Below are 21853 nucleotides of genomic sequence, written 5' to 3' on the forward strand. Positions count from 1 at the left end.
TCCCGTCAGCAATAATCCAATTATGTGCCCTCGTGAGATTAAGTCTTGACCTGCCTACAGGAACAAGTATCACCCTGTACTGGGCTTCAAGAATACGGTTAAAGTTGACAACCTTCCAGAATTTGCAGTAAATTAGAACCAGTTAGATTCTAGTAACCTAGGTACCGATTAAATATGCTGTGTACAGTGCTACATAGTATGCCTTCCCGGCGTGGCGCCTTTTGATAATTACTCATAAGTTGTGCAGGAGAGATGTGCCGAAAGAAGCTACGTAAGCTACCTACATCCAGTTTCCAGATCTATCACGCCCGGGTTGAAAGATGAAAGCTCCCAACATCTGTACTGGTGCAGTCATCGGGAGGACAAACCCTTCATGCAAACTGCACCCACTATCCAGAAGAAGAAGAAAGATTAAAGATATTAAGGCACCTCCAGATACCAATAGTCAGGAGGCGGGGCCCGAAAACCAGAACTCGATCTCCTCATATACTGATTTAGGTAAGCACTCGCTAGCAATACAAACACAAACATTTAGGAACAAATGATGCACCCTATAAATAACAGTACCAGTGAAGGGTCAGGTTGCTGGCTTACGCCGCCTACATCAGAGAGGAGGAAGGGAGCTCTTGTCAGGTTTCATCGGTGACTGCACTTTCATCTAATACGTCATAAGCCATTACCATTTTGGAAAATACTTACTGACGAGTTTACCACGCTAAACCGGCTTGGCATCGCCCTTGTATACCTCATTAAACGAACGAGAAGATCGTGGTTAACCCGACATGTGATCTCATGAAACGTGAGTATCGAAGGAACTGAGATGGAAGTCATGTGAGTGGCCGCCAGGTCTTGCCAGCCGGACCTCTGCTAGTCAGCTCCGACGTACAGTCCGAGAGCCTCGTCTCCAGATCACTCCACTTACAGAGAAAGTCCGTTTGTGGAAGGCAAGGTGTATCTTCATTTCTACAGCTGGTAATTGATCTCAAAGGCGTGTCTTAAATTCCCTGGAGAGAAGCATAGAGGTGGCTGACGAAGCCCCACCTGGACACCTGAGGCGGGCGGTCAGCGAGGCACAACCCAGCTAGGCTTTGTCACACGTGTTCGATCATTGCTGTGATGTGCTCGCTTACTTAACAAACCTTTCCCTTTCTGTTGGCGAAAATGTTCCAAAGATCTCTCGAAGTGCTTTCTCTCATAACAAGTGTTTGGTGTAAGCGCCAGAGTGTGGTAAAGAGAGAATTTAGATTAAATTACGAATTTATTTTCTGTCACTTTTAGGTAATAATGATCAAATTGTCTTATACCATTGTGAAGAAACATTATTCACAGTCTACAGTAACAAACCAAAAAAAATAAACGTTAAATTATCATCATAGACAATTTTGTCATCGGCTCTTATCATCGCCCAAGAAAAGGTAAGCCATCAGTTGAAGTTTGTAGAGATAATTTCAACCCATATTCCCTATCTATCCTCCAAAAATGATAGTACCTATAACTACTATAATGGATGTAATAGACAACATATGAACTGTTGTACCCCCAATTTTATTGTACAATTGAAATTCTTAAAGCCATATCATGAAGTGAAGCAGACTATAGCTACAAATCTAATGTAACCTGTCCTTGGTTTAAACAATCGTAGGTCTAATTTAGTGCATATATGTACTATACTTGGCCTAGGAAAGTTAGTTTTGGTTATTGCGTTATTTAATTTGACTCTACTACAAAACAAATAGTACAAAGTGTAAACTTTTTTGGGTGAAACTGTCCCCCTAACTTCCCCCACCTTTAAATAACACATATTCTCAATACTCTTACGTTCAAGATGTATTTCCTAATATCACGACGATAAGTTTGTCTGTATATAACATTCATCCTTCCTGTAAATGTTACCGTTTAACTTACTTATCAAATCTTTTATTTTGAGCATCATACTCCTCGTCCCTCTCGCATAGGATAGTTGGGTCTACACCCCTTCAACCTTTTCCCGCACCCCATCCCATGTAGCAGCAAGAGTACAATAATATGGGGACGGGAGAGGAAGACTAACAAGCAAGAGAATGAGTGACAAGCTGGCAGTGGACAGGGTCAACTAATTCCCTTCCCACACTAGGCACACCTTCCTTAACCTTTCCTCCCTCGCCAGTAAACAATTGCCGTTAATTACCAATTAAGAACATGAGAATGAGTAAAGCATCTGAAGGTCTATTAACCCATACGAGGAACTTCCTATTTATATCCACCCAAACTCATTTATATTATATTATATATATATATATATATATATATATATATATATATATATATATATATATATATATATATATATATATATATATATATAACAATATATATATATAACAATATATATATATATTGTCCAACCTACGCTTGAAACAATCACGTGATTATCTATTATGTTATTCGGTAATTTGTTCTACAAATAACCAGCTCTGTTTTCAAACCACTATTTACCCAGGTCTTTCCTAAATCTAAACTTATCTAATTTACACTGAATGATTCGTGTTCTATTTTGTGCCGATTTATTTGACACCTTGTTAATATGCCCCTTGTTACCCTTTCACCCCCTTGTACACTTTAATCATGTCACCCCTAACTCTTCCCCTTATTAGAGAATGTAAAAGAAATTTCCAATCTCTCTCTTTATGTGGAAGGTTTCTAATTTCTGTGATTAATTTTGCCATTCTTAGCTGGACAAGTTCAAGTGAATTTATGTCCATTTTATAATCTAAACGGATTCTAACAAGAGAAAGATATAGCTGACCCTCATCCTGGGAATGGTAGTTTATTGTGCACCCCATACTCATCCTGTGAGCGGTAGTTTATTGTGCACCCCATACTCATCCTGTGAGCGGTAGTTTATTGTGCACCCCATACTCATCCTGTGAACGGTAGTTTATTGTGCACCCCATACTCATCCTGTGAGCGGTAGTGTATTGTGCACCCCATACTCATCCTGTGAACGGTAGTGTATTGTGCACCCCATACTCATCCTGTGAACGGTAGTGTATTGTGCACCCCATACTCATCCTGTGAACGGTAGTTGGACGAGTCACAATAGCGGGACTGAAGACATAATGACCAAACCACACATCACATAATGGAGAAAGGACGACGTTTCAGGGTCGTCTCTGGACCATTATGGAGTCGTGTAATGGTCCAGGACGGACCAAAACCTCGTCGTCTCCATTATGTGATGTGGTTCGGTCATCAAGGGTAGTTACTGCGCGCCCCCCATACTCTCTGGTTGCACTACAAAAACTGGACATTATATATTCAAAATATTTTCAACATCATGATATATTCACAATATTTTCAAAATCATGATATATTTATTCAAAATATTTTCATTTCATATTGCAGGGTAAGCATTATATTGTGCATATATAGTACCACAGATAAGACTGACAAACTTAATAATAATTATTATTGATTGGTTGTTGATACAATTTGTGGTGAGGTGTGGAGTGTCCGTCCTGGCCCGTGGTGAGGTGTGGAGTGTCCGTCCTGGCCCGTGGTGAGGTGTGGAGTGTCCGTCCTGGCCCGTGGTGAGGTAGGGAGTGTCCGTCCTGGCCCGTGGTGAGGTAGTGTCCGTCCTGGCCCGTGGTGAGGTAGGGAGTGTCTGTCCTGGCCCGTGGTGAGGTAGGGAGTGTCCGTCCTGGCCCGTGGTGAGGTAGGGAGTGTCCGTCCTGGCCCGTGGTGAGGTAGGGAGTGTCCGTCCTGGCCCGTGGTGAGGTAGGGAGTGTCCGTCCTGGCCCGTGGTGAGGTAGGGAGTGTCCGTCCTGGCCCGTGGTGAGGTAGGGAGTGTCCGTCCTGGCGCGTGGTGAGGTGTGGAGTGTCCGTCCTGGCCCGTGGTGAGGTAGGGAGTGTCCGTCCTGGCCCGTGGTGAGGTGTGGAGTGTCCGTCCTGGACTTTTCAGGTTTATAATGATACAAGTCATGAGTTTCAATGGGCTGATTTCCCTTCTGTTCTACACTTCTCCCAACAGGCTCAACGACCAGCCTCAAGAGGGAAGCACTTCACGTTCTGCCTCGGGTCTCTGGATGATGATATAGTTACCAGTGTTGTCACTACCCATCACTTGCCCCTTCCTGAAGGGCCCTACTGCCCTCCACTACCCCTTGCTGGCCACTACTCACACCCCTTCACCACACACCAGTCATCACTGTCCGCATCACGCCACTACCCACAGTCTATCACTACCACTACCAGCAACCCGCCACTACTTTTCACTCCCTATTATTCCTCTATCACCCACCACTACCCGGGACCTGCCCCACACGTACTATTGACCTCACTACTTCCCAGCTACCCAATACCCAATTAATTGTTCAGGACACCCCCCGCCTGCCACTACTTCTAGTCCACCACTATTCCAAGGCCCTCTACTGCCTCTCTAGTGGCCTGCCGATACACCTAGCCCACAACTAAGCCTCCCTTCCCCCTATTTGGTAATCGCTAGTCACAGCCTCATCATCCCCCGAAGGTGACGCCCTCAACACTAGTTGACAGTGAAACCTGGTGGTGGTGCCGTGAACCACTAGTCTTACTCCAGGGGTCTTGTCCGGTCTTTTTGGTTGATGCTTTGAGCTCCCAGTATCTCCTTCCTACCAGTACCACCCGTACTACCACCACTTGGACCACCAACCAGAACTTCCTGCAGCCGCTACCACCACCACTATTATCGGGATCACTGTACCACTGCACCACAAGCAAGATGGCTCTCAGTCGTCGGGTGAAGCTGGCCTACGGAGTTGGTCACGTGTTTAATGACCTGTGCGCCTCCATGTGGTTCACATACCTACTCGTTTACCTCCAGTATGTCCTCCAGGTGAGATAACTTGCTCTTAATTTACCTCCAATATGTCCTTCACATGAAGCCCCTATTTATGTATTTATCTTCCCTCCAAATTTATATATTTTCCATTGATGAAGTGTCCAATCACTCAGACTGATTGGTAGAGCGAAGGCTTTGTTTCTCGCAGAGTTGGCGATCGATCCCCAAAGGTACCACTGATTTGATTCCATTTAGATATCCTTCCAAGTGCTATATAGTCATACTGCCTTCGTGCTTTCCTTTCATGAATACAAATGGCGTTCCCTGTCCGTGACGCAACTAACCGCCCTGCCTCCACCAGCTGGACCGAGGGCTGGCCGGGTTCCTGCTGCTCATGGGACAGGTGGCGGACGCGGTGTCCACGCCTCTCATCGGCCTCCAGAGCGACCGCGGCTGCACCTTCTGCACCTACGGCAGGAGGAAGTCCTGGCACGCCATCGGTGGGTCTTGCGGCCTCTTGTCTTGGGACACCTGACGTGTGTGTGTGTGTGTGTGTGTGTGTGTGTGTGTGTGTGTGTGTGTGTGTGTGTGTGTGTGTGTATGTGTGTGTGTGTGTGTTGTCGCGGGCCGCTGTGTCTCAGTGGCGTGTCTGTGTCCTGGGGGTCACTTCTATCTTGTAATGAGGTTTTGTATATTCATGTATAGTTCTGTGAGTTATGTATGTTTTTGACAGTTTTTATGTATATTTTCGTGGATTTATGTATATTTTTGTGAGTTTGTGCATGTTTCTGTGAGTTTCCGTATATTTTTGTATTATCTGTATGTGTTTCTTCATGATGGAGAGAGATAAGATGGCCGCCTGTGAACATCAGTTTTACAACAGTAAGTTCCTTCACGTTTAAAAGTTTTAAAGCAATGAACACATTTAAATAAAAAAAAAATTGAACCAAAATGGTAATTATTTACAATTTCGAATACGAAAATAATGCAGTATAACGAAATATTAATTGTGTGTATGCTGTCAGTGTACCACAGTGTACAGTGTGTGTGTGTGTGTGCTGTCAGTGTACCACAGTGTACAGTGTGTGTGTGTGATGTAAGTGTAACACAGTGTGTGTGTGCGTGTGCTGTAAGTGTAACACAGTGTACAGTGTGTGTGTGCTGTAAGTGTAACACAGTGTACAGTGTGTGTGTGTGTGTGCTGTCAGTGTACCAGTGCGTACAATGTGTATGCTGTAAGTGTACCGCAGTGTACAGTGTGTGTGTGCTGTTAGTGTACCGCAGTGTACAGTGTGTGTGTGTGTGCTGTTAGTGTACCGCAGTGTACAGTGTGTGTGTGTGTGTGTGCTGTTAGTGTACCGCAGTGTACAGTGTGTGTGTGTGTGTGCTGTTAGTGTACCGCAGTGTACAGTGTGTGTGTGTGTGCTGTTAGTTTACCGCAGTGTACAGTGTGTGTGTGTGTGCTGTTAGTGTACCGCAGTGTACAGTGAGTGTGTGCTGTAAGTGTACTACTGCGTACAATGTGTATGCTGTCAGTGTACCACAGTGTACATGCCCCCCCCCTCCCTAACGCCTTACACCTCCTCCTGCCCCCCCCCCCAGGTACAGCGTGTGTGTGTACCACAGTGTACAGTGTGTGTATGCTGTCAGTGTACCACAGTGTACATGCCCCCTCCCTAACGCCTTGCACCACCTCCTGCCCCCCACAGGTACAGTGTGTGTGTGTGTGTACCACAGTGTACAGTGTGTGTATGCTGTCAGTGTACCACAGTGTACATGCCCCCCCCCCTCCCTAACGCCTTGCACCACCTCCTGCCCCCCACAGGTACAGTGTGTGTGTGTGTACCACAGTGTACAGTGTGTGTATGCTGTCAGTGTACCACAGTGTACATGCCCCCCCCCCTCCCTAACGCCTTGCACCACCTCCTGCCCCCCACAGGTACAGCGTGTGTGTGTGTACCACAGTGTACAGTGTGTGTATGCTGTCAGTGTACCACAGTGTACATGCCCCCTCCCTAACGCCTTACACCACCTCCTGCCCCCCACAGGTACAGCGTGTGTGATGTTTTCCTTCCCCTTCATTTTCATCGTGTGTGGCTTGTGTTTTGCTGTTCTCGGCTTCGGTTATATCCTCATACTGGGGTTCATGATCTGCCTCTTCCAGGTGAGTCACACTCATCACCCCGGCACCCACTCTAACACTCAACAATAATTCTTAAAGAAAAGACCTCAACTTTGTCCATAATCTTGAACAAATCTACATGTATAGTCAAATAATCAAATGCATCAATTATTATTATTTGATAGAAGCCTACAATTGTATATTTGTGAAACTTATACAAAGAATTTACACCAAGTCGCCATTAGACGTTGAGATGTAAGTCTCGTCTTATAATCACACACTGAGACCAAGACTTACACACTCAGTTGAGTGTGTAAGACTTGGTCTAAATCTTTACATCAATTTTACAAATACACAAGTGTGGTTTTTTTTATCCTGTGTTGCTATATTTGTGAGAAGACATTATTATTAAGTATTATTATTATTATTATCACTTAATATTACTCATTGGATTTATTACTGTTTGTGAAGCTTTCTTCCTGCAGATATATTATATAATTAAAAAAATACTTGTATAAATTATTTGATTATCTAATTGTAATGCAAATTATCATCAGTAAGAATCGTTATTTCAGCATTACCCAAAAACACTAACGAATTATTGTTAATATCAATAATGTCTCATAAATACGGCTAAAACATGCAGTTTAACTCAATTTTTCCCCGTGAATAAGATTTAACAAGTGATGTTGCTCACAGGACCTCCTCATACTGACAACATCTACGGTATAGGGCGCCTGATAATCCTCCTGATACTCACACTGACTGATATAAGTAATACTGACATGAGGTCACAATCCTAATACTCTATACGATCTCTGCTTATCATCCTGATCTTGACGATCGAGTGATGATGGTCACCCCTCATACCGGACACTGCTCCTCATATTCACCCATGTGTTCACACGAAGCCCTGGCACTCGGCCTCATACTCCTGATACTTGCACCTTACAGTTCGGGTGGGCGGCGACCCAGGTGTCTCACCTGGCCCTCATCCCTGACCTCACGGACGTCGAGGCTGAGAGAGACGAACTCAACATTATAAGGTCAGTCGTAGTCGGTAATGTTTGACACCTGTCTGTGTGACACGCTCCCAGTCTGTGTGACACGCTCCCAGTCTGTGTGACACGCTCCCAGTCTGTGTGACACGCCACCTGTCTGGGTAACACGCTCCCAGTCTGGGTAACGCGCCACCTGTCTGGGTAACACGCTCCCAGTCTGGGTAACGCGCCACCTGTCTGGGTAACACGCTCCCAGTCTGTGTGACACGCCACCTGTCTATGTGACACGCCACCTGTCTGTGTGACACGCCACCTGTCTGTGTGACACCCCACCTGTCTGTGTGACACGCCACCTGTCTGTGTGACACGCTCCCAGTCTGGGTAACGCGCCACCTGTCTGGGTAACACGCTCCCAGTCTGGGTAACGCGCCACCTGTCTGGGTAACACGCTCCCAGTCTGGGTAACACGCTCCCAGTCTGGGTAACGCGCCACCTGTCTGTGTGACACGCTCCCAGTCTGGGTAACGCGCCACCTGTCTGGGTAACACGCTCCCAGTCTGGGTAACACGCTCCCAGACTGGGTAACACGCCATCTGTGTGTATAGAGTGGGTAAATGAGGCTTTGGGATGAGGAGTGAGATGGGATTGGATGGGAAGGGGGTGAGGTGGAGTGGGAAAAAGAGAGAGGGGGGTGTAGAAGGGATGGGGGGTAACTAAGGTGATAGAGACGCCTCCTATCTCTCCTGATAAGCTAACATCTGGTGACCATAAAGGAATACAAATAGAATGAGTTCAGGGCAGCTAGAGGACAAGGTGCAGCAGAACCTTGTAAAGTATAGGTTGGAATAAAATAATAGATCTATATCTGTAAAAGGAAATGTCTGTATGTGTGTACTTGGAGGTCGGACACCTGGGCCAGGCTCGCCCAACTTGGCAGGGTGACTGCTGCGGGGTAGAGTACTGTCACAGGATGGGCAAGTTCAGCCACATTTCTCACATCAAAACGAGATTGACTCCCGTAGCTACCTCCCACGAAATCGGTCGAAGGTGGTTGCATGGCAGCTAACTACCATTACTACCGCCATGGGGGGTCGGGTACGTGGCCCCCGTGGCGCAATATTTTGGTGTCAGGATTGACCCAGGGATCCCAATACTTAAATGGCACAACCTTTTGGGCTCGACCCAGTCAATTGGGTTTAGGGATCGAGTAGCTTAGGGGGGAGGGGTTTGGGGGGGGGGAGGGGTGTTGCCACACATGCAGGTTACCTTACCGATGGGTTCCTTGTGACTGTGTTGAGGTGCGGGGAAAGGTGGAGGTGCCGGGGTGTGGTGGGGTAACGTTACTGCCACAGGTCACCTGATACCCTACCCCACCACACCCCCACCGCTCCCCACCCCACCTACCTCAGAACTCCACTACTCCATCCACAACTTTAAGGTGGAGACTCGACAATGAATTCGAGTGTCAGAAGAGTTAAGTTGCAGCACAAGAGGAACAACGAGAGCAGTAGGCGGGACAAAGAACTATACCTGGTTGATACCTGGTTGATGGGGTTCTGGGAGTTCTTTTACTCCCCAAGCCCGGCCCGAGGCCAGGCTTGACTTGTGAGAGTTTGGTCCACCAGGCTGTTGCTTGGAGCGGCCCTATATAGCCCTGACTTCCCCGTAGTCACTCATAGGCAAGTACTACTCACCTAGATGTACTTACATGGTCAAGCCGCCGCGACTCCTACCCCCCCCCCCCCCACCCACACTCACGTAGCGTATTGGTTACAGTACAGTCGGCTCACAATCGACTGGTAGTGGGTTCGATACCTGTGCAAGGAGAGGCGTTTAAGTACTTTATTTATCACCAGATACCTCTGTTCACCATATAGTAGGGCAATTTGGTAGTGGACTTACCTGGCACAGGAGCTGGGCTGTGGATACGAGGAGCAAGGAGAGAATATGTGGGGGTGTACAGTCTAGAGTTGAAGCAGCCACCGCCCCCCCACCCCTCACGATGCCTCCCTCAGCCTCACCCGTCACACTCACCGTCACTTAGCCTCACCCGTCACACTCTCCGTCACTCAGCCTCACCCGTCACACATTCGGTTTACACTTTCCAGAGTGGTGTTACGGTCCCTTAGGACCTTTAGCTTTGATGGCCAAAGAACTTGGAAAGGATGTGGGAGGAAGAAGGATGGGGCGATGAAATTCTCAATAACTGGTTTCTTGATGTTATAACCTTTTTTATAGTATCCGACCCCAAGTCGGTAGTAGGATTTCAAGATTGGTAGTAGTGCAAAGCATAAATAAAGGGGGGGGGGATAAACAATACACGATTCCCTTCACCAATATATTCACCTTCACCATAAATAAATATATAAACAGCCTAGTTCTACACTTAATAGCCTAGTTCTACACTTATGTACAACAGTGTCTCTTTCATGCAAGACAAATGCGTTAGCAGTGTTCGTCAACCCGTGTTTCAACCGTCCAGTACCCTGTCCACTCGTACTGGCAAACACTGGCGAATTCACCTTTTACATGGGCCAGTCCACTGGTACAGTATCACGATGTGCCTACACCCAACCTTTCGCTCTCCAGCTACTGACTGGCAGAGGTCTTCAGCAACACGCTGACAGGGGTCTCAAACAACCATATACAGGGGTAGCGAACACCCTGGCAGAAGCCTCTAGCAGCTTGCTAGCAGCACTTCACAACAGGAACATCACTGTCGTCCGCAACCCTTACTTAAACAATCCTGGGTACGCCGATCTGCGCCAACACTGCGTATATCAGCAGTGAACACACACTGCTCAGATCGACAGTGGCTATCTAGTCTTCTTGCACGACCAAACTAAGGGTTTGTGGACTGCCCAAGGTAAACTACCTTCCTCAGTACAAACACCTCCATATGTCGCCTCTGTGGACATAGAATGTCATTACATTACATTCCCCAGGACACTGGGGAAACCATGAGGTAACATTCATTTACCGGGGAGTTGATATTGTGACTTGTAGCCACAACCTAGATGGTGCTGATCGTGACACACCACCCACTAGAGGTCACCATCATCGACCTCGCATTCTAACTGAGGCAGGAAAACAGAGCCATTGATCGCTGCCACGTCACCACCAACAGATGGCGTTGTCCACATAGCATCCAATACCAGGGGAGTTGGAGTACAGACTCATAGATGGTGTTGAAATTGCCACACACTACTCCGACGATGGTGTCGATACCATAACAGTGGTTTTCCCCATTGGTAATGTTTGTTGCCAGAGCGGACTGTTATACAAAGATAGCACTACAGTTATCTGTGTGAAGGTGACAGTAGCGGCAATGTTATCTTCCTACCTCCTGTGGTCAACAATGTTCCAGCATCTGAGAGTATACATACTGATATATCTTAACATTCATAAACACACATTATGGTGGAAATTATTGTATTTTCACACAAGGTCAAATGGTCTTGTTGACGCCATTGTCTAGTTCTTGGTTGGTGGACATGAATGCTTGGGAGAGTCCAGGACACTGGTGGTAGCAGGTGTTGGACACAAACACTGAAGGAGAGTCCAGGACACTGGTGGTAGCAGGTGTTGGACACAAACATTGAAGGAGAGTCCAGGACACTGGTGGTAGCAGGTGTTGGACACAAACATTGAAGGAGAGTCCAGGACACTGGTGGTAGCAGGTGTTGGACACAAACATTGAAGGAGAGTCCAGGACACTGGTGGTAGCAGGTGTTGGACACAAACACTGAAGGAGAGTCCAGGACACTGGTGGTAGCAGGTGTTGGACACAAACACTGAAGGAGAGTCCAGGACACTGGTGGTAGCAGGTGTTGGACACAAACATTGAAGGAGAGTCCAGGACACTGGTGGTAGCAGGTGTTGGACACAAACACTGAAGGAGAGTCCAGGACACTGGTGGTAGCAGGTGTTGGACACAAACACTGAAGGAGAGTCCAGGACACTGGTGGTAGCAGGTGTTGGACACAAACACTGAAGGAGAGTCCAGGACACTGGTGGTAGCAGGTGTTGGACACAAACACTGAAGGAGAGTCCAGGACACTGGTGGTAGCAGGTGTTGGACACAAACACTGAAGGAGAGTCCAGGACACTGGTGGTAGCAGGTGTTGGACACAAACACTGGACACAGGACACTGACGGTGGCACATTTGGCCGGCAGGTACATCTTCGACGTGTGTAGTGACGTGTTGGTGTACCTGGTGGCCTGGATCACCTTCGCTGAGGACTCCCCTCTCTCCAGCAGGTTCATCGACCCCGGGGATGCTCACAACTTTAAGGTGAGAGAAAGAGATCCTTTCAGTCTCTTAGAGGTCATGTATGTGACAATTATATTTATATCTTTAGATAAGGTGTGGGTTGTGTAGCAGATGTCGTGGAGGCGGTCGTAAACTAGTAAGTTAATAACCTGTTGTTAACTATAATGCCACTTAGCTGTGTTCGACAGGTTTATACACACTGGTATTATGTGTATACTTGAGAGGTATAGTGAGAGTACCAGTATTGTCTCATAAGTATTTCAGCTTAGTATGGCGAATATACACGAGTAGTATTGAGATTATACCTAGTATAACAAGTATACCTGAGTAGCATGGCGAGTATAACAGAGAAACAGAGTAGGCTAAAGTGGTATACTTAACATATATCTGCCACTGTGTCAGATCATCACCATCACCGTCATGGTCGTGGGAACAGTCTTCTCTGTGATCTTCCACGTCTACACCCCCGAGGACGGCTCCAGGACCTCCAGGAGGCGCACGCAGTCCTACCAACAGTTGTCCACGGGTCCAGAGCTCCAGGCCACGTCATCCTCCAGCGAGCCAGCGGCAGAGGTGCTCGAAGCCTCCCAAAGGGAACCCTTGCTCGACGGCGCTCACATGTTATGGAGGGACTGGCTCTCAGAACCCCAGTTTTATCAGGCGAGTTCACATGAAGTTATATACCGTAAAATGGGAAGTTAAAACCTGGTAACAAAGTAATTCGGATCAGTCTTTCTCTTCCTTCTTGTCCAGTAGTGAATCTTATTTGTGCAGCCGGAATAAATTAGTTGAAGATAGTGGTGGGGACCTGGGTATGGGCCGATTCCTGTGTAGAGGTTATGGTACCTGGCCTCCCTCTCAGTACCTGATTCCTTTGGCATCCTTCCACGTCTCCTTGAAGGAGGTGTGGCAGTTGTGGTCGGTAACAAGCAATGTGCGGTTTGAGTATATATAAGAAAACCATGAAACGAACTCATTTGATGTAAAATAGATATTGAGTAATGATAGAGTTGGTTCTTGAAATATAAACTTCCTAAATTTCCCAACGTAGAGATTCGCTTGACGTTGGGAGGCCTTGGGAGCCACAATACTTCTAATACAAAAGATGTAGCACAATTTAATTGGTGCCTAATCAGATTTCTGATCAGGCATCCAGATCAGAAAGGTATTCTCAGACCATTAGTTCCACAGAAGATCAAATGTTGACAGTGACCTAGAACAATGTGGGTCTCAACTTGTTTCAGACCACGGCCAACCAGACCAGTTATTTTCGCACAACTCCACCATTGTGAGAAGTATGGAAATTTACTTCTTACTAACAAATTTTTGGGGTGTGTTGCTACTCTGGACCTTCGAGAGTCACCTTGGGGTGTGTTGCTACTCTGGACCTTCGAGAGTCACCTTGGGGTGTGTTGCTACTCTGGACCTTGGAGAGTCACCTTGGGGTGTGTTGCTACTGTGGACCTTCGAGAGTCACCTTGGGGTGTGTTGCTACTCTGGACCTTGGAGAGTCACCTTGGTGTTCCTCTGTTGGCGTAGAGAAATACCAAGCAAAGTGTAGTTTACTGACGATGACGGTAGCAACCTGTTCTCGCACTTGCGTATAGTCAATATTTTGCTTATGAACAAGTACATATGTGATATACTAATTTATTGTGAATATTTGAGTTTACCTGAAATGCTGAATAGAAAACCATGACCTAACCTAACCTTCTTATATTAAGATATTACAATTAGCACTTAACCTATACCTATATTGATATTACAGTTTTATAAAAATAATAAAACAACGGGTTGCAAGCATCACCTGTGAGGGCTTCATCAACTCTGTGGCACACACTGGATGAAGCCCTCTCAGTGGCACGTCCCTCTCAGTGTCACGTCCCTCTCAGTGGCACGTCCCTCTCAGTGTCACGTCCCTCTCAGTGTCACGTCCCTCTCAGTGACACGTCCCTCTCAGTGGCACGTCCCTCTCAGTGTCACGTCCCTCTCAGTGGCACGTCCCTCTCAGTGTCACGTCCCTCTCAGTGGCACGTCCCTCTCAGTGACACGTCCCTCTCAGTGACACGTCCCTCTCAGTGTCACGTCCCTCTCAATGTCACGTCCCTCTCAGTGTCACGTCCCTCTCAGTGTCACGTCCCTCTCAGTGACACGTCCCTCTCAGTGTCACGTCCCTCTCAGTGACACGTCCCTCTCAGTGACACGTCCGTCTCAGTGACACGTCCCTCTCAGTGTCACGTCCCTCTCAGTGACACGTTCCTCTCAGTGACACGTCCGTCTCAGTGTCACGTCCCTCTCAATGTCACGTCCCTCTCAGTGACACGTTCCTCTCAGTGTCACGTCCCTCACAGTGACACGTCCCTCTCAGTGACACGTCCCTCTCAGTGACACGTCCGTCTCAGTGACACGTCCCTCTCAGTGTCACGTCCCTCTCAGTGACACGTTCCTCTCAGTGACACGTCCGTCTCAGTGACACGTCCCTCTCAGTGACACGTCCCTCTCAATGACACGTCCCTCTCAGTGTCACGTTATCATCAATAAAGCTCACTCTAAATTTGGTGGACGCTTTCTCTATTGCCAGAGCAATAAAGTATTCTTGAATGATGATGTTTGAGTGTGTTGCAGGTGACGTTGCTGTACGGGTGTGCCCGCCTCGTGGCTAACTTGTCCAACATCTACATGCCCATCTATCTCCAGGAGACCATCCACGCCAAGCAGGTGAGTCGCTCTCTCTGACGCCAGGTGAGTCTCTCTCTCTGACGCCAGGTGAGTCTCTCTGACGCCAGGTGAGTCGCTCTCTCACACCAATAGAGCAAATCGCTAGTTTGCCTGAAATAATCTATCATAGTTGTGACCCCCAAGGAAACATACTTATTATAAATCTGAGAGAGGGTGAACTTTCAACCAAAAGAAACTCAAACGTTTATATATTAAATGTAACGAAAGTAGAATATTGTGTTGATACTAGAGTCGGCAGTGTCCTGGTTGAGGTTCGAGACAGTTATACTAGATTGATCGAATTATTATTACCCTGGTGTTGCATGGTGTTGCAGGAGCTGATCGCTGTGGTCCCGTTAGTGATGAGCCTCTCCAGTGTGGGCTCCTCCTTCCTCCTGAGGGCGCTGAGGAAGGCAGTCGGCAAGAAGGTCACTCGCAACTGTTTTGTAATCTATCTACGTGTGTTCCGCCTGTGTATGTGTGTGATCCATCCACTGGTGCCCCGCCTGTGTGTGTGATCCATCCACTGGTGCCCCGCCTGTGTATGTGATCCATCCACTGGTGCCCCGCCTGTGTATGTGTGTGATCCATCCACTGGTGCCCCGCCTGTGTGTGTGATCCATCCACTGGTGCCCCGCCTGTGTATGTGATCCAACCACTGGTGCCCCACCTGTGTGTGTGATCCATCCACTGGTGTCCCGCCTGTGTGTGTGATCCAACCACTGGTGCCCCGCCTGTGTATGTGATCCATCCACTGGTGCCCCACCTGTGTGTGTGATCCATCCACTGGTGTCCCGCCTGTGTGTGTGATCCAACCACTGGTGCCCCGCCTGTGTATATGATCCATCCACTGGTGCCCCACCTGTGTGTGTGATCCATCCACTGGTGTCCCGCCTGTGTGTGTGATCCAACCACTGGTGCCCCGCCTGTGTATGTGATCCATCCACTGGTGCCCCACCTGTGTGTGTGATCCATCCACTGGTGTCCCGCCTGTGTGTGTGATCCATCCACTGGTGTCCCGCCTGTGTGTGTGATCCATCCACTGGTGTCCCGCCTGTGTGTGTGATCCATCCACTGGTGTCCCGCCTGTGTGTGTGATCCATCCACTGGTGCCTCGCCTGTGTGTGTGATCCATCCACTGGTGTCCCGCCTGTGTGTGTGATCCATCCACTGGTGCCTCGCCTGTGTGTGTGATCCATCCACTGGTGTCCCGCCTGTGTGTGTGATCCATCCACTGGTGCCTCGCCTGTGTGTGTGATCCATCCACTGGTGTCCCGCCTCTGTGTGTGATCCATCCACTGGTGCCTCGCCTGTGTGTGTGATCCATCCACTGGTGTCCCGCCTCTGTGTGTGATCCATCCACTGGTGCCTCGCCTGTGTGTGTGATCCATCCACTGGTGTCCCGCCTCTGTGTGTGATCCATCCACTGGTGTCCCGCCTGTGTGTGTGATCCAACCACTGGTGCCCCGCCTGTGTATGTGATCCATCCACTGGTGCCTCGCCTGTGTGTGTGATCCATCCACTGGTGTCCCGCCTCTGTGTGTGATCCATCCACTGGTGCCTCGCCTGTGTGTGTGATCCAACCACTGGTGCCCCGCCTGTGTATGTGATCCATCCACTGGTGCCCCACCTGTGTGTGTGATCCATCCACTGGTGTCCCGCCTGTGTATGTGATCCATCCACTGGTGTCCCGCCTGTGTGTGTGATCCAACCACTGGTGCCCCGCCTGTGTATGTGATCCAACCACTGGTGCCCCGCCTGTGTATGTGATCCAACCACTGGTGCCCCGCCTGTGTATGTGATGCTTTACGCACTCCCCGTTGTGTGTGTGTAGAGTGTGAATGGGTTGGCTAGGGTGTACCAGTGAAGATTAACTGATAGTGAGGTCACTGGTGATTTACTGAGTGTGAGGAGGTAAGGTAAGGCTGAGGAATAACTAACAGCGCTCCAGCGGTGGATTAATTGAGAGTGAGTCTACCGAGGTTTTATCAACTGTGAGGTGTTAGACTGAGGACTAACCGAGTGCAGACGAGGAGTCACAATAACGTGGCTGAAATATGTTGACCAAACCACACAGTAGAAAGTGAAGGGACGACGACGTTTCTGTCCGTCCTGGACCATTCTCAAGTCATCGTCGAGAAGAGACGACGACGTCGTCCCATCACTTTCTACGGAGTGGTTTGGTCGACTAAGTGAGTGTTAACTGACCGTGGCTGGTGTCTCCGGGGTGCAGGCGAGTGTGGTGGTGGGCATCGTGATCGGGCTGGTGGCGTGCACCGTGTCTGCCCTGCCGTGGATGCCTCTTTGGGGCCTCTTCAGCGTGGCCGTCCTCTGGGGCGTCTCTGGCTCGCTCCTCGTCATCATATCCCTCGCCTTCACTGCTGACCTCATAGGCAGGAACACGGTGAGTGTCTCTCTCTTGCCTAATGAATATATTTGCCCCTATCGTTGTAATATGAGCCATATGAGGAAGGAGGTGTTGGTGAAGGCGTGGCGTGTGTTCCCTACCACAGGACAGCTCCGCCTTCGTCTACGGCAGTATGAGCTTCGGGGACAAGATCGTCAACGGGTTCGCTGTCCTCATCATCCAGGAGCTCACCAGGTGCTGTACTTCCCGCTTACCTGCTTCTGCCTTACCGTCTCTACTGTTGTAAACCTTCCGCCTGCACCCGTCTCTTCTGTTGTAAACCTTCCGCCTGCACCCGTCTCTTCTGTTGTAAACCTTCCGCCTGCTTCCCGTCTCTTGTTGTAAACCTCCTGTCTGCTTCCTATATATACTGCTGTTAATTTCCCGTCTGCTTCCCACCTTTTGCTACTGTCCGACACACATCTTTCGCTTTAATTACTCATTACACGTTTCCCGTACCCTTGTACCCGTGTACCCGTGTACCTGTGTTCCCGTGTGCCCATGTACCCGTGTACCCGTGTACCTGTGTTCCCGTGTACCCGTGTACCTGTGTTCCCGTGTGCCCATGTACCCGTGTACCCGTGTACCTGTGTTCCCGTGTACCCGTGTACCTGTGTTCCCGTGTACCTGTGTTCCCGTGTACCCATGTACCCGTGTACCCATGTACCCGTGTACCTGTGTACCTGTGTTCCCGTGTACCCATGTACCCGTGTTCCCATGTCCTCTATTCCGTTGGTCAGCAACTGTTTGCTCAGTAAGGCAATAGTCAATTAGTAAGCTAGTTAGTCAGTGAGGTAATTAGTAAGCTAGTTAGTCAGTGAGGTAATTAGTAAGCGAGTTAGTGAGGTAATTAGTAAGCTGGTTAGTCAGTGAGGCAATTAGTAAGCTAGTTAGTCAGTGAGGTAATTAGTAAGCTAGTTAGTGAGGTAATTAGTAAGCTGGTTAGTCAATGAGGTAATTAGTAAGCTAGTTAGTGAGGTAATTAGTAAGCTGGTTAGTCAATGAGGTAATTAGTAAGCTAGTTAGTGAGGTAATTAGTAAGCTAGTTAGTGAGGTAATTAGTAAGCTAGTTAGTGAGGTAATTAGTAAGCTGGTTAGTCAGTGAGGTAATTAGTAAGCTAGTTAGTGAGGTAATTAGTAAGCTGGTTAGTCAGTGAGGTAATTAGTAAGCTAGTTAGTGAGGTAATTAGTAAGCTAGTTAGTCAGTGAGGTAATTAGTAAGCTGGTTAGTCAGTGAGGTAATTAGTAAGCTAGTTAGTGAGGTAATTAGTAAGCTAGTTAGTCAGTGAGGTAATTAGTAATCTGATCAGAAAGCTGTCATATGAAGTTCCAAGTGTCTCTCTTGCAGGAGTTTTCAAGTGTTTGAAGATCAGACGTCCAATCCCAGAAAATGATTCTCGCTGTGTTTTGGTGTAGTGGCAGCTAGTTACTGGTAGCACAGCGTGTTGTGTTAGTGTAGAGCTGGCCAGTTATTTACTGGCACACTGATGGCCTGTGTACAAGTACTGTTTCTGTGCAACCCGGGTAGATTGTTGGCGGGTAGATTGTTGGCGGGTAGACTGTTGGCGGGTAGACTGTTGGCTGGTAGACTGTTGGCGGGTAGAATGTTGGCTGGTAGACTGTTGGCGGGTAGAATGTTGGCTGGTAGACTGTTGGCGGGTAGAATGTTGGCGGGTAGATTGTTGGCGGGTAGACTGTTGGCGGGTAGACTGTTGGCTGGTAGACTGTTGGCGGGTAGAATGTTGGCGGGTAGACTGTTGGCGGGTAGAATGTTGGCGGGTAGACTGTTGGCGGGTAGAATGTTGGCGGGTAGACTGTTGGCGGGTAGACTGTTGGAGGGTAGAATGTTGGCGGGTAGAATGTTGGAGGGTAGACTGTTGGAGGGTAGACTGTTGCGGGTAGACTGGTGGCAGGTAAACTGTGACGGGTAGACTGTTGGCGGGTAGACTGTGACGGGTAGACTGTTGGCGGGTAGACTGTGACGGGTAGACTGTTGGCGGGTAGACTGTAACGGGTAGACTGTTGGCGGGTAGACTGGTGACGGGTAGACTGTAACGGGTAGACTGTTGGCGGGTAGACTGTGACGGGTAGACTGTTGGCTGGTAGACTGTTGGCGGGTAGACTGTTGGCGGGTAGACTGTTGGCGGGTAGACTGTGGCGGGTAGATTGTTGGCGGGTAGACTGTTGGCGGGTAGACTGTGGCGGGTAGACTGTTGGCGGGTAGACTGTTGGCGGGTAGACTGTGGCGGGTAGATTGTTGGCGGGTAGACTGTTGGCGGGTAGACTGTGGCGGGTAGACTGTTGGCGGGTAGACTGTTGGCGGGTAGACTGAACTAGCAGTGTAAACTTGTCACATCTTATGCTTCGGACTGAGGAAACAATTGCTTCAAGTGTGACTGCTCGGAGAAGAGCAAGATTCTCATTATTTGTCTTAGGTACGACTCTTGGGTGTTGAGGTGCTGATGAACTGGGACATGAATGACAGCTAAATTGCATCAAATGGTATGTTCAGTTTGCTGATTGGTTGAGCTTATTGTCTGACGGTTCTAGTCGCTGCAGGAGGATGAGTTTATTTAAAGCTAGGCTGGTTAGTTAAAGTTCAAGAAGGCCTTAATCCGGTTTTTCATTATTGATAACAAATCCGGTTTGAGTTCCCGAAGCCTGGAATGCAATTTTGGAAGTAATTGAGGCATAATGTTGCAGGGTGGAGTGCATAGATGGCAACTGTGCCACATACTACCGTCACGTGATGAGTCTGGGCATCTTCGTCCCTCTCATGGTGGCCTTCGTCGCCATCTGCCTCCTCAGCCGAGAACAGCTGGGACGAACCCGCAAGCTGGTGCAGGGTGAGTACCCTTTCTTCTGGGGTGAGTATTGTTTGGCCTAGGGTGAGTACCCTTTCTTCTGGGGTGAGTATTGTTTGGTCTAGGGTGAGTACCCTTTCTTCTGGGGTGAGTATTGTTTGGTCTAGGGTGAGTACCCTTTCTTCTGGGGTGAATATTGTTTGGTGTAAGGTGAGTATTGTTTGGTCTAGGGTGAGTACCCTTTCTTCTGGGGTGAGTTGTTTTGACTCGGTGTGAGTATCACTGGTATAAAGTTCTCATGATGACTATAACGTTCTTAGAATGAATATAATATTTACAGTGTGAGTAACCCGTTCTCATGGTGAGTACCACGTTCCCTGGGATGAGTATAATGTTAACTAGAGTGCAGAAATTGAGTACATTGGTCTCTGATGTGGGAACTGTTACGAAGTGAATGAAAACTCAATCAAACGAGAACTGACATTTATAGTTTGGTGAGTTTATGGTTTAATTCCTTATAACATTACACTTGAGCACGTATTCCACCAAAGATTTTACTTCTGGCATCATTAAACATTCTGGTATATGAGAAAACATCGAGGCTATAGAGTGGGTTGGAATCCGTGTCCCTGGACTCTCCAGGATACGGGTTCAAACTCATTCCACGACCTGAATGTGTTCAGTGTGTTCTGGCGATGTCATTGTGCATACCATTATATATGTAATTATCTAGAATTACACGTTAATCTTTTACATGTGTCCGGCAGCCCGTCTGGAACAGGGGACCTCCGGCAGTGGCTCCCTCAGTTCTAACTCCAGTGAGTTACTGCTCTCTACTGGTACCAACCTTGGTTATGGCACCGTCACCAAGGCCTGAGCACCATACTACCACCGTCACCAAGGCCTGAGCACATACTACCACCGTCACCAAGGTCTGAGCACCGTACTAGCACCGTCACCAAGGCCTGAGCACCATACTACCACCGTCACCAAGGCCTGAGCACATACCACCGTCACCAAGGCCTGAGCACATACCACCGTCACCAAGGGGCTGAGCACCGTACTACCACCGTCACCAAGGCCTGAGCACATACGACCGTCACCAAGGGGCTGAGCACCATACTACCACCGTCACCAAGGCCTGAGCACATACCACCGTCACCAAGGGGCTGAGCACCGTACTACCACCGTCACCAAGGCCTGAGCACATACCACCGTCACCAAGGGGCTGAGCACCGTACTAGCACCGTCACCAAGGCCTGAGCACCATACTACCACCGTCACCAAGGCCTGAGCACCATCACCAAGTGTTGTAGTTATAAAGCATTTCCGTTCCCGTATCTAAAATATTAGTATATTTACCTGCGTGTGTGCATGGCTGTATGTTTGCAGGTCTGACCGTTTGCCTGTCTGTATGCATTATTGTTTTGAATCAATAAAGTTGTAGTAGAGATGTTTGTGTAATTCATACTCCTGTACTGAGCGTGGAGTGCCACGCCCAGCCACCACAACTACTGCACCAAGAATATTCTAAACAAAATAAATGTCAATATTTAATAGAAAGAAACACTAAATGAATAATGGACTTAAACCTTTACACTGATAACCTGTACATGATGCTGATGGTCTGAGCCAGTGGCTATTATTTCCAGGAGGGAGATGGAGAGGGAAAGAGAGAAAATGAGATGATAACATTGACACGGTTGAGAAGAAAGAGATGTTTACAATG

At 48.2% G+C, this 21853-nt stretch overlaps 1 protein-coding gene across 1 annotated transcript; it reads left to right on the top strand.

Moving 5' to 3' along the window:
- Positions 1–874: 874 nt before the first annotated feature.
- LOC123761774 (major facilitator superfamily domain-containing protein 12) lies at positions 875–21575 on the top strand. The gene is made up of 13 exons (XM_045747966.2): positions 875–1415; positions 4010–4852; positions 5160–5298; positions 6847–6962; positions 7875–7966; positions 12099–12216; positions 12598–12855; positions 14821–14913; positions 15249–15341; positions 17147–17317; positions 17427–17515; positions 20024–20166; positions 20892–21575. Exons 2-13 carry the CDS (start codon positions 4739–4741, stop codon positions 20999–21001), a joined length of 1536 nt encoding a protein of 511 aa, XP_045603922.2. The 5' UTR covers positions 875–1415; positions 4010–4738; the 3' UTR covers positions 21002–21575.
- Positions 21576–21853: the final 278 nt, after the last annotated feature.

Source organism: Procambarus clarkii, chromosome 24 (genome assembly GCF_040958095.1).
Source record: "Procambarus clarkii isolate CNS0578487 chromosome 24, FALCON_Pclarkii_2.0, whole genome shotgun sequence".
NCBI lineage: Eukaryota > Metazoa > Arthropoda > Malacostraca > Decapoda > Cambaridae > Procambarus > Procambarus clarkii.